At 48.4% G+C, this 12,396-nt stretch overlaps 2 protein-coding genes across 4 annotated transcripts in view; one reads left to right on the forward strand and one right to left on the reverse strand.

Annotated features, from left to right (window-relative positions):
- Positions 1–6,989, forward strand: part of INPP5A (inositol polyphosphate-5-phosphatase A) — a 177,561-nt gene extending 170,572 nt beyond the window's left edge. Inside the window, exons 13-16 of one of the 3 annotated variants that reach the window (XM_074545469.1) lie at positions 86–197; positions 4,357–4,425; positions 5,640–5,727; positions 5,826–5,986. In XM_074545469.1, coding sequence (XP_074401570.1) covers positions 86–197; positions 4,357–4,425; positions 5,640–5,720 — 262 coding nt within the window. In that variant the 3' untranslated portion in view covers positions 5,721–5,727; positions 5,826–5,986. Of the gene's footprint in view, positions 1–85; positions 198–4,356; positions 4,426–5,639; positions 5,728–5,825 lie in introns of all 3 variants that reach the window. The other 2 variants (XM_074545468.1, XM_074545467.1) reach the window with 2 other exon arrangements.
- Positions 6,990–9,262: 2,273 nt separating this feature from the next.
- NKX6-2 (NK6 homeobox 2) lies at positions 9,263–12,065 on the reverse strand. Its single transcript, XM_074545470.1, has 3 exons — positions 11,156–12,065; positions 10,734–10,906; positions 9,263–10,078 (listed from the first exon to the last, which is right to left on the reverse strand). The coding sequence occupies exons 1-3, from the start codon at positions 11,568–11,570 to the stop codon at positions 9,830–9,832; spliced, it is 837 nt and encodes a 278-aa protein (XP_074401571.1). The 5' UTR covers positions 11,571–12,065; the 3' UTR covers positions 9,263–9,829.
- Between the last annotated feature and the right edge of the window lie 331 nt (positions 12,066–12,396).

Here is a 12,396-nt window from a genome sequence, read left to right on the forward strand (position 1 = left end):
TGTAAGTAATATGGCCCTTTGAGCCAGAGGTTTCAGACTGCTTTGCCAAGAGTCACTGATGGCTGTGGATGGGGTTTGTTTGCAGTTATCCCTACAGCGAGGACTCTAGCCAGGGAAGGCAGTACATGAACACGAGATGTCCAGCCTGGTGCGACAGAATCCTGATGTCCCACTCGGCCAAGGAGCTCATTCTGAAGGTAAGTACAGACCTGCAGCCCCCTGATGCCTCCACACTGCATTATCTGCACCAAAGGCAGGTATGGCTGGAAGACTCTGCCCTTGAGTTTGCCAAACTGGAGGCAGCACACCGTGGTAGTAAATGGAGGGGTCTGCCTCCAGTGATTTGCCCCCAAAAAGGGGGATTTGTCCCCATAAACCTGCTGACAGTGACTAAAAGATGAGCTTTCACAAGCACTTCTTTTGGTATCTGAGCTGCCAATGATGACTGACTTTCTGTCCTGTGCCTCTTCTGTGCAAGGATGCACAGCCCTGGGAGACTGACTGCTTGCTTTAAAGAGAGTAACAGAAAATAAAAAAGGCCCTATAAAAACCCTATGAAAAGTCTCCGCCAGTCCCCCAGCCCAGTCCACCCTACAGTGATGTAAGCAGCAACATTGCCCCTACCAAGGATTCAGCAGGGATGCAAACAGGAGCAGGTACAAGGAGTCACACAATTGAGAGAAAAGCCTGCACAGCAACAGACACAGGCAGCTGACTTACCAGAGTGGTAGATTTCCTAAGGTGCTCCCAAGAACTTGACAAATGCTACGTAGGCCAAATCTATTCAGGCTGTCCCCTCAGTGAGGATGGTCTCCAGCAGGTAGGCTCCAAACTGTGGTACACCAACTAGGTGCCTAAATTTAGACATTCTGTTGAGGCTTTAGAGATAAGCTTGTGCAATGTTTTTAGAACATACAATTCCTCTTGGGATTTAGTGTTTGTAGATAGGGTTAGGGTTAGTTGGTGATGTTCTGTCCAAGGTTAAATGATCTAAATATGGTTCAGGAGCCTTGCAGTTTTCTTTCCTGTCGTTTGCTCTCTCCTTCTCGTTCCGCTCTGCCCTCCTTCCTTTCTTGGGAGCCCTGGACTGGCTCAGCTGGTTACCTGTGCCAGTTTCCCCTGCCTCTGTCCCTGTGTGTGTGCCCCTGGCACCTAGACCCCCATCCTGCTGACGCTGGTTGCCAGCTGCTCCAGAGGGCCAGGACCAGATCAGGAAATGGGGACATGGTAGGAGATCTCTCCCACTTCTCTCTGTCCTGAGCTGGCCAGCTGGCTGCATAAGTGGATGTGCTGCAGTGAGGTTGTCTTGGCTGACCAGACTGTATGACTCTAACAGACTTACTGAACCTAAAATTGCCAAAAGTCATGTGTCTGTCTGTGTGCTCCTATATAATTAATGCAGTTTAGTGGGAGTGAATTACAGAAAATAATCTTCTAAGTAAATCAATGTTCTGTAGCTTCTTAGCTTCTTTTTTTCCAGTTTAAATTAATTACACCCTTGAAACTTGCTCTCCTGAAGTTTATAACCTTCTTTTTCTTTCTCATCAGGGTTATTTATCTCGTGATTGGACTGTTTGCTTTGCAGTATATAACTCACTGAAAGGCTGGGAACGTGTTTTCCACAGCTGCTCAAATTTCAAGTCAATGCACTTCCTCGCATGTTTTAATGTGTAAAAAGTGTCTGTGTGACATCATGAAATTTCACCCAAAATTTTAGGCAATGCATGTACTGCAATATTCAGTAAAAAAATGTGAAGCCTAAGGGCAATACAGTCTTTATAGTCAAATAGTAATGTCAAAATCAGTGTTATTTATTTTCGTACAGAAAAATGTCATGTGAAAAAGTGAGACTTTACCCAAAATGTTACCGATAGTGCTTGGCGACCATGAAATTCCTAAAGAACAAAGGATTAAAGCCATTAAAAGAGTGGCCAATGAGGGAGGATTTTTTTTTAAAGCTATGAATAAGGAGATAAATGTGTACACAAAAGCTTGAAGAGTGTAAACAGTACAGAGGGAAAGGAATTCTTTGTGATTATCTAGAGGGCTATAACTTGGATATAATGGGAGAAAATTCAACAAGGGAAAACAAAGTTACAGTGCTGAAGAAGTTTGTAGCCGTGAGGTCAGTATCAGTTTCCAGTCTCCGTGTAACAGAAACCGCATCGGTTGGATCCTGCAAAGCTCACCTTTGAAAGCGCACACGCTCTGTCTCTGGAGCATTTGCAGGGTGTGGTCGGGCAGTTTGGGGCATCTCCACAGCTCGTATGCAAAGTGACGGGTGCTGCTGAGGCCAGGCTGGGCTGGGCTCTGTGACTCTGTGACCAACAGAGGAGTTTGCTTATCCAGCCCAAAGCCAAACCAGCATCCTGGCCCATAGAACCTAGTGAAAACAGCCACTAGAAAATAATGCCAAACTGATCGAGGAAAGGGCAAAACCACACGTTTCTGTGGTTCTACGCCAGAAGCAGTGTTGGCCTTGACTGAGAATTTACTCCACTGCAGAGACCTATACCTTAAAGCTTTAAAAGGAACTCTGTAGAAAGTAAAAGCAGATTTTAATTAACTGATTACACTGTAACAAATCCTGAAAATAAAAATGTATATGAACTTTTAAAGAATTTTTTCAATCATGACTATCTACTGAATATTCTTATTTGGCTAATTATTTTGCTGTATTACTTTTTCTTATAAGCAATTAAAGAGTTTATTTTTCTGCCTAGGCAATTCTGTATTTTATTTTAAACAAAAATTGTAGCTAATCTGCATTTAAATCCTAGGTAAAGAAAGGATAGGGTGCACAAATTGCCGCTGTACAGTGTGTTCAGCTACACAGTAGGCATTACAGATTGTACTGACATGGGGCTGTAAACAGCTTTCATGCAACATCATCTATCATGCCATGGTCGGTTACCTCACCATCATGTTATTTTATGCTTCCTGAGCCCTAAACCACCAAAGGTTGCCCACTGCTCGGGAGCTGCGCTGATGCCTGATCGCATGAAGTAATGAATGCTCAGCCAAGTGTATATTGTTTCTGCTTGTGCACTGCTGTAATTTGTTTATCTGTCTAAAGATTATGCAGTTGAAAATCCACAATTTTATGCTGCCTTTGTAAATTATCAAGTCGCTTTTGATGAATGTATCCCCACTTCCGATGCTGGTGGCATTATGATCTTGAAATATTGGAAAGTGCTCATGCATACAATGCAGAAGGTTATGTTTTTATATTTTTGGCAGACAACCGTGCTGTAAAGTAAATCTGACCTTAAGCTTCCTTACTGCATTAAAGATAATTCAGTTTTAACTTTATAGTCCTAAATGCTACTGTTTATATAAAGTTATTGCCCAGTCAAACTTGACTGATTACAGATGAGAAAGTCTTGGCTGTTTCCTACAAAATAAATTAGTATCGCCAACTAGTTTAAAGCACATCTACGATTGCATTAGAGACTGGAGAGTGTGCAGATTACAGATTTAATTAGCTTATAGAAATTGTTTAGCACAATAGGAAATCATTTTGTATGGCAATGTATTTGTATTTATTCCTGAAGTACTGTGCTAAAGAATCAAAATAGCTCCTCCAAATCACGTTTATTGCAAACAGCAGAAAGATGAGTACATTTTATTATTCATTAAGATAAAAATGCTAAAGAAGTCAGTGTATAAGGGTAAAGTTCAACATGGAACAAAATGAAAGCAATTCATAATGGAGACCAGAGGAATGTCATCCGTCATTTGCTGCTTTTCTTAAAATCCCTGAATGCTTTTTTTCAGATGAAGAAATTTATCTCAGAGAAATGGTTAAAGATTATGCTCATAACCTGAAAATAATCATTCATCTCTCTGAACATTTAAAATCCCCTATATGATGAAATCAAATGCTGTTATAAGGCAACATGGATTGCATTTAATTCAAAGAACATTTGTCTCACCTAATTCAATAAAAATTGTGTTGTTCTTAAAAAAGGACTGGCCAAATGTGCTTGCTGCATTTTGCAGCAGAAGCCTGGAATGCAACTACAACGAGTCACTCATTTCACTTAGTGCAGCGTTAGCCGTGAATATTTCCCTGGGTCCCATCACCAGGGAGGAGGCATAGAGATCTCAGGGGGGTTTTATGCAGGCAAAAGGCACAAATTACTGCAGCAGTACTGGGCATAAAAGTTCATTCCACACATTCTTTCTCTGGAGAAGCCAAGCCAAGATAGGTGTTAATATCACCTCATTCAGAAATCAGTTTCACTTATTTGCACAATATTTCCAATGTTCTTTTCTCTGTGTGTGTAATCTGGAGAATTCTTGGACTGACTAGTGTTTTGTTGTTTTCTGTTGTTTTGTTTTTTTTTTAACTAGTCAGAAAATGATGAGAAGATAGTAATATATGACCACATTGGGCCAAATGTCTGCATGGGGGATCACAAGGTAATTACATTAAACATTTTAGTCTTTTATCTTCTATTTTTTTCATTAGGAATGAGAATGCATGCACTAGGTTCTACTAATTGTAAGTCAGCTGTGTCTCTGCCCTGTCTTTAAGTAATACCTTGGAAATGTTTCAAAGTTGAATTCAGCTGCAGTCAGTCTGTCTGTCAGTCAGTCTGTCTATCAGAATGGCTGCTTGTATGAAATCAAAGAACAGGATGGGTGCTAGAATGAAAGCAGGATACCATGCAAGCCAAGAGGAGCAGCCCTGTGAACACTTAAAGCTCTTCTAGCAGCACACAAGTGATTTAATTGGGTTATCAACTGTGCTTTCAAAGCATAGCTTCAACCAGGTTGATGCACAGGTGCTTAATAGTAAAAGAATATATTGGCAGTTCCATATTCAAACAACAAGTGATAAAAAGTATACAGAAAAAGGATAAAGAATTACAAATAAATAAATAAATAAATAAATACCAGTTGTTTAAATTAGTAAAATACCTGAATTCTGTGGTCTTCTTTGCTGAAGATACCAGATGGAAACCTAAGTTTGAAATGCAATAAAACAGAGTATTTGCTTTCTTTGAAAAAAGCCAATTGAGGAGTAGGACGTAACCTCTGAAAGCCTATCTAAAACCAGCACTGAGGCTCTTGAATGATAATTCAGAGGGATAGTGGGTAATTGTATGTGTGGATGCATGTGTACTTGCAAATCTGAGCTCACAAATGTATACCCCTATTTAATTCCATGGTCAGAGTTCTTGTGAGACAGAGAATTGTTTTCTAAGGAAAAATGCACTTAAGGCATTTGGTCCAGAATCGTCCAAGGTTTTAAAACAGAGCAACTTACTAATTTATCCAGTAAACAAAAAGGTCTGGGTCAGCCAGTTCAGAAACAGCAGTTTTTGTTTCCTTCATCACTAAAGTGGTGCAGCACTGTTACAAAAGGGAGTTGTGTGTGGGACCTGAACCTCTTCCCACAGAAATCTCTGGAAATTTTTCCTTTAGGTTTCAGTGGGAGCAGAAATCTGTGAGGAGATTATGTTGTTCCCTTATGCATTTTGTAATTAGATTAATTCAAAAACTTGTTGCAATATTTTGTTTCCAGTCATAGAGAATTTTTTGTTGTATTTACTACTGACTGTAAAGAAAAAGAAAATCAAAACACGTATGTTTCAAACATGTAACTTCTATTTTTCCCTAACTTGCTGCAGCCTGTGTTCCTGTCCTTTCGAATAGCTGCTGGGGCAGGTAAACCTATTGCAAATGTGCACAAGTGTTGTGTCGTGCAGTGATGTGGTGGTAAATATCATCTTTTTTCTTTACGTTTCTATTACATTTTCTACATCATTTCCCCTGTGTTTATCTTTCTTTTTAAAAAAATGCCAATTCTGCAACAGGAAAAAGATGCCTACGAAGTGAGAAGATTTTCCGTGAAACCACACTGTAGCCAGGAGGGAAGGCAGCACACTGAAATCTGTAATCCTAACAGCTGTATTGATAAATCCAGTCCTGAGTGCCACATTTTTAGACTGCTGATCGTACACTATGCTTCAGCATCTGGACTCTGTTCAAGAGACGCCTCACATACCTCACTGTCTTGTATGTTCATGTGACATCAAGTAGAAATGTGGAATTATTTTTTATATATATGTCACAGTTCTGTTGCCAAAACTCTAAATAGACAGCAGAGATGTTATGTATTCTAGATTTCACAACTTTCAACTTTTAATAAGTGTTTGTCAATGTGGAAAAGCTATTTCAGCATATTATAAAGTTTTAAAGGTATCATACCCATTATATATCTTTACCACTTTGGGATTTTGTACATTGGATTGTATAGATAGAGATATTGATGGTTTTAAATGGTATTTTCTTTTTTGACCAAGGCTTATGGTTTGTGTTTTAGTTTTAGTATTTTGGTTTTCATTTTTTAATTTTTTTTCTCATTTTATTTACTATACTGCCATGTTACATGGTTTTTGAATCACACAGCAGCTGCTTTCTATACATACATATATATGTGTGTGTATATATATGTATGTATGTGTATATATACACAGATATATAAATAATTTATAAACCTGACCAAAACTTATGCTAAATATACTTTCCAATATGAATGCTTGAGAGTGCCATATCAGCAGTAAGTATTGGAGTCTTAGCAGGTTTAGTTAAGTGTACATCAACAACCAACATTTATATAATAAATAATATATAGCAGTGCCATCCTTGATACAGATATATAGCATACTATATAGCACATATATTAGCAGTTTCACTTTGTTACTCCTATAATCTCTTCTTTCTATGTAATATTAAGGATTGAATGTGAAGTTCTTAGCTAGGTTTGGGTGTAACTTTCCAGAATTTTGTAAACTGTTTTTGTCCGTCTTTTGTTACTGTTTTATGGTGCCATATTCTATATTGAAACAATAACAACACGGGAGAAGAAAATAATAGTCTGCTTCAAGTAGCAACTCTATTGGACATAGACTGTATTTATACAGTATTAAAGAAAAAAAAAAACAAAAACACAACCATCAACCCAACTGTAAATTTTCCTGGTTAGTAGCTCAGTGCAGCCTACAATATAGTCTTGTTACAGACATTTTCCTCCCACCACTAAATACAACATTAAAAGGTGATTAGGGAGTCTGTTGATGAAACACAAATGTATGTTTTATTGATTTAATTTAGAACACTACAGAGTTCATGGACTGCGCGATGGCATTAGATTGATGCTTGATTTTGGTATAAATCACTACCATTGGAAATGATTTGATGTCCGCTTGCAGAGTTTTCTCAACAGTACAGCCCAGTTTATAGCAAGTATTGTTGCCCAAAGGGTGTCTGCAGCTCTGTATTGTTACTGTGCCATGTTGCATTATAACCACACAGTAATTCTATTTAAGCGAACTCAACTCATAACTCTGAAGGCCTTTAGAAATGAGTACTCTGGTTCTCAAGCAATAAAACTAATCATGGTGAACATGGCTGTGTCTGCCCCTTTAATTTGGTGATTACAGGGAAATTACCAAATTGTTACATTTCTTATTGAGATACCTTTGACCCCGCCAAGCAACAAGGGTATTTTTCACATTAAAACCTCTACGATAGGATGCAGTTCTGGTGTTAATCAAAACACAATACAAACCGAGTAAAAGCCACTGAGGAGCTGGTACGGGAGCCCTGATGAGAGGAGGGTGACGCAGCTTTACGAGCCGTTCTCAAGATGCTAGTCCTCAGCAGGTCAGTAAATGTGCCACCATAAACTCCTTCGTGATTATCCCGAGCTTCAGAAGAAGCCTCTGCAGCCTTTTCCAGCAGGGCCCGGGCCCCGAGCGCAGACGAGCTCGCTGTAGCCTCCAGCGCGGGGCTCCGGGCCCGCACCTCCTCGGGGTGCGCCGGAGAGTGCCTCGGAACTGAGCCCTCAGAAATTCACGAAACGCAACTTTGGTATTTTAACAGCCCCGGAGGCGAATGCGGCGGCGCGGGGTGAGCCGAGCCGAGCCGGGCCGATGCTGGCGGACAGCCCGCCGCAGCCCCGGGACAGCCGAGGAGCGACGGGCTCCGGCCCAGGATGGGGACGGGTCCTGTCAGCTCGCCTCTGCCCGGGGCCGTGTCTCCGGCTGTCGGTCCTGCGGGGTCTCGGAGCCCCCTTCTCCCATAACGGCCCCTCATTTCGTTTAACAACTTTGGGTGGGAATGCCTAGCCCCGAGCGCAGGTGCTTTTATCCAGACACTTCCCCTCAGGAGCCCGAACACCGGCCGGTCTCAGCGTGCTCACAGCCAGGCCAAGACCCTAAATTTGATTTATTCCCTCTGTAATCGCGGCTTAACTTAACTGGGCGCGGCCCCGTTCAGTGAGTAGGGACCTTGCGGGCCTCCACACCCTCCCCGGGACGCGGAGCTGCCCTGGCGGGAGCGAAGGGAATCGGTCACAGTGAGCGGGGAGGCCGGGACCCGAGGGGGGCTCCAGGGGGAGAGGTCCGGGCCCCTTTCCGCAGCGGAGCCACGCCGACGCGGGCCCGTGCCGTGCCGTGCCGCGCTGGGTGAGGCCCGGGCCCGGGCAGGTGCTGTAGAGCGGGGGGCCTGCCCTGCGGAAGGTGCTGCAGAGCGCGGGGCCTGCGCTGCCGGGTCCCGCACCGGCCGCTGGCTGCTCGTCAGGGGCAGCAGGAGCGCCTGCCGTGCAGCCGCTCCCGGCCTGTGCTCGGGCTGCGAAGCCATAGCGGAGACACGAAGAAAAGAGATGCTCGCGTTCCTTTAAAAAAATATAAACAAAAGCAGCAAAAAAAAAAAAAAAAAGGCATCTTAACAACGCGGGCGGCTCACAGCCACCCGAACTCGCGTGTGGCGAGGGGAAATGGGGAGTCGCGGGCGGGTGAGAGCGCTTTGGCGGCCGCAGAACCGCGCGGAGCCCGGTTCGGGCACGGGAGCGGCCGCAGGTGCGGGGCCAAGCACGGCCTGGAAGCCCGGCGGGAAGGCACGGGAGGGCGGTGGAGCTCGCAGCCGCCGCGGCGGATCTCAAGAACCTCGCCCCTGGGTTTTGACAGAGGCCAGTACTCGGGCAGCGCAATGGGCCGTGTCCCGGCCCCTCTCCGGAGCGGACCCTATCCCCCGCCCGAGGCCGACGAGACGCGGCACGGGCAGTGGCGCCGCACGTTCAGCGCCGGGTCTCGCTCCCCTCCGGGCCCTGACCGCGGCCCGGCCCTGCGAGGGAACCGCGGCTCCCCCGGCTCAGCTCCCCGGACGAGCGGCTCCTTTGCTCTTGAGGGGCAGCATCGGGCACCCTGCAGAAGCGCTGGTGTCCCCGGCCCCGGGCACAGAAATGCGGGAAGAAACTCACTAAAGGAGGTTGTTAAATAATTTATTGATTTATACAAAGTCTTTCCAACACCTGTGGAGACATTCTAATGTAAAATCGCGTCCATTTTCCTCTCGTGCTTTTTTTGGGCATTGGTTTGGTTTTTTGGTATTATTAAGCATAAAATCCAGAGGCAGGAGAAATGCAACTGCCGCAACACTGAGGGACGGAGTGAAAGAAAACTGCCGTTTTTACACTAGAAATATACATCACAAAATCTGAAATTTACTATATACAAAGTGGCTGAGCTCGGACTTGGGACCCATAGAAAACATAACAAAACCTGATTGTTAGGAGCAGGAAATTAACAGGAAGCCTAAAGGAAAGAGCGGGAAACCTTACAGGGACACAAAACCCAAAAAGTTGAAAAATTTTCTCTGAAATTTACATCAATGAGAAAGAAAATAAATTCATAACTTATTCTGTAAAAAATATATACATTTCACATACATTTTATGCTGTACAACACACCACTTCAAACACCCAGTGACACTCACCCCTGCCGCGCTGCCCGGTGCGGCCGTCGGCCCCGCGCCCTCACAGCGTATCCGAGCTGGTGCTGCAGGGGCTGACGAGGGACAGGTTCGTGGATTTGTGCTTTTTCAATAGCCTCGTGATTTTTTCATCGTCTGAGTTGGGGTCCAGGGGCTTGTTGTATTCGTCATCATCCTCATTGTCCGAGCTCTCCTTCAGCTTCTCCGTCTCCGAGTCGTGCTTCTTCTTTGCCGAGGCCATTTCTGCCGCGTGTCTCTTCCGCCACTTGGTCCGTCTGTTCTGGAACCAAACCTGGGCACCGGCACGGGGCACAGCTCAGCCACGGCCTCGGCCCCGGCCCCGCCGCCGCGTCCGCCCCCGCCGTCCCCGTCCCACGCGCAGCGCGGGGCTGCGGGCGCTCGGAGCCCCGCACGGCTCCGGGAAAGGAGCGCCCCGCTGGGGGCACTGCCCGGCGCTTGGCTCAGCGGCTTCCCGGAACAGTCGTTTGTTGAAAATAACAGAATACGACAGCCAGGAAAAATACGTATTTTTGGCTTACAGTGCACCCCAGCATTCAGATGCACCTGTACTCTTTGCTAAAAAATTTGCGGGGTTACACAAGGTAAAGTTGTACCACTGGACACGATCATCGTGGAAAAGCGACCCTTTAAAAAAATTACCTGCGGGGGGCTTTTTGTCGTTGTTGTGATGGGGGTTTATATTAAATATAATATGTCTGTTTATTTTAAATTGTTTGCAGCACAGAGAGCTCTAAGCACATAATAGTTAGAAATTACCCTAGAATCCATCCAAAATCGAAATGTAACTTAAATTCTAACTGACTCCCAAAAAGAAAAAAAATCCCGGCATAACTGCGCGGTGTTCGTGGCTGCTAGTAATTACCGACATGGCAGAAAGCGGCCGCGGCAGGGAGCGGGAGAGGAGGGAGCCCGCAGGACGGACCTACCTTCACCTGGCTCTCAGTCATCCCCAGGGAGTAGGCGAGCCGGGCGCGCTCCGGTCCTGCCAAGTATTTCGTCTGTTCGAAGGTTTTCTCTAAAGCGAATATTTGCTGCCCAGAGAAAGTCGGTCGAGAGTGTTTCTTCTTGCCGTCCTTGTCCAAAACCATCCCCGTCTGAGCTGGAAGCGGAGAAAGAGCTGCGTCAGAGATGAACTCTGCACTGCCCCCGGCCCGTAGCCGGGCCCCGCCAGGCCCTGCGGAGCCGCTTCGGGCGTCCGGCGGCTCTGAAGCAAGGCTCGGTTCGGGACAGAGCCGCGACCGTGAAGACCGAGTGACCCGCACGGGCCTTCCAGCCGCCCGCCCCGTCCGCCGGCTCTGGAGCCCAGGCCGTCTGCTCCCCGCGCCCTGCAAGAACCGGCCGCACTTACCGGGACAGGCGAGCCGAGGATCTCTCCAGGGAGAGCCTTGCACAACTCCCGGCCAGAAAATGGGCGGCCGTCCCGGCAGCTCCGCCAGAGGCTTCGGGTAGCGGGAGACGGCAGCGGGGCTGAAGTACATCCCGGCCGAGGCTGCCAGCCCGTTGATGCGGGGCAGCCCGCCCAGAAGGTTGCTGGCACTGCCCACGGGCCGCCCCAGGATGTCGCTTATTCCGTGCGGTGTCCCCAAGGGGAGCTGCGTGTTGAGTCCGCCCAGGGCCGGTGCCTTGAAACCGGAGGGGTTCTGCAGGGCGTAGGGGAACAGGGAGGTCTTCATCTCGGCCATGTTGTGCAGCGCGGCTAGCGGCGCACTGCTAAGGACGAATGCGCTCTGGCGATTAGCATCCATCTGTCCCACCGCTAACATCTGCGGGCATCAGCGAGCGTGGCTCCTTCCCAACCGCGCCGCGGCCGCTCCGCTGGGGACCCTCGCCGGGACCGTGGCCGCGGGCGGGACGGGCTCCTCACCGCTCGCGGGATCTCAGCGACAGCAAGTGCCGAAGTTTGCTGGGAACAGGAAAATCCCGGCGCTTGCCCGCCCGCTCCCGCGGCGTACACCTCCGAAGTCCGGGCTGAAGAGCAGCGAAAGCCGGGCCAGGGCAGAGCGGCGAAACAGCAGACTGGGAGTTCCGGGAGAAGGAGCCCCCACCGGCGGTGCGTCCTGGCGGACTACGGGCAATGCGCTCCACGCGCGATCCGGCGGGAAGGGGACGCGGGACCGGCAGCTCCACGCGTCGCCCCGGCCGCGTGTCCGGCGGCCGCGGGGACGCTCCGCGCCGCGCCCCGCGCGCAGATAACCGCGCGGGCACCTGCGCGCCCCGCGCCCATTGGGCGGCCACCGCCCCGCGCCGCCAACACCGCCCAATCGGCGGGCGGCGCGCGCCTCCACCCCGATACGTCACAGCCGGACCGAGCCGTGGGAGCGCGCGGGGCTGCACGTGGCCGCGCCGCGCCCGACGGGACCCCGGCCCCACCGCCCCGAGCCCCACTGCCGGGCGCCAGCGCCGCGGGTCCGCCCGCCCCAGGCCCCACTGCCGGGCGCCACCGCCGCGGGTCCGCCCGCCCCGGGCCCCACTGCCGGGCGCCACCGCCGCGGGTCCGCCCGCCCCGGGCCCCACCGCCCCGAGCCCCACTGCCGGGCGCCACCGCCGCGGGTCCGCCCGCCCCGAGCCCCACCGCCCGGCCCGCCCCAC

The sequence above is a fragment of the Zonotrichia albicollis genome, chromosome 7, assembly GCF_047830755.1.
Source record: "Zonotrichia albicollis isolate bZonAlb1 chromosome 7, bZonAlb1.hap1, whole genome shotgun sequence".
NCBI classification, from domain to species: domain Eukaryota; kingdom Metazoa; phylum Chordata; class Aves; order Passeriformes; family Passerellidae; genus Zonotrichia; species Zonotrichia albicollis.

Excerpts from the sequence above, each read along its gene's own strand:
- NKX6-2 (XM_074545470.1), bottom strand. The coding sequence starts at position 11,570 with ATGTTAGCGGTGGGACAGATGGATGCTAATCGCCAGAGCGCATTCGTC. Across the intron at positions 10,907-11,155 it reads TCCTCGGCTCGCCTGTCCCG|CTCAGACGGGGATGGTTTTG; the intron begins GTAAGTGCGGCC and ends CTCCGCTTCCAG. Across the intron at positions 10,079-10,733 it reads TGACTGAGAGCCAGGTGAAG|GTTTGGTTCCAGAACAGACG; the intron begins GTAGGTCCGTCC and ends GCCGGTGCCCAG.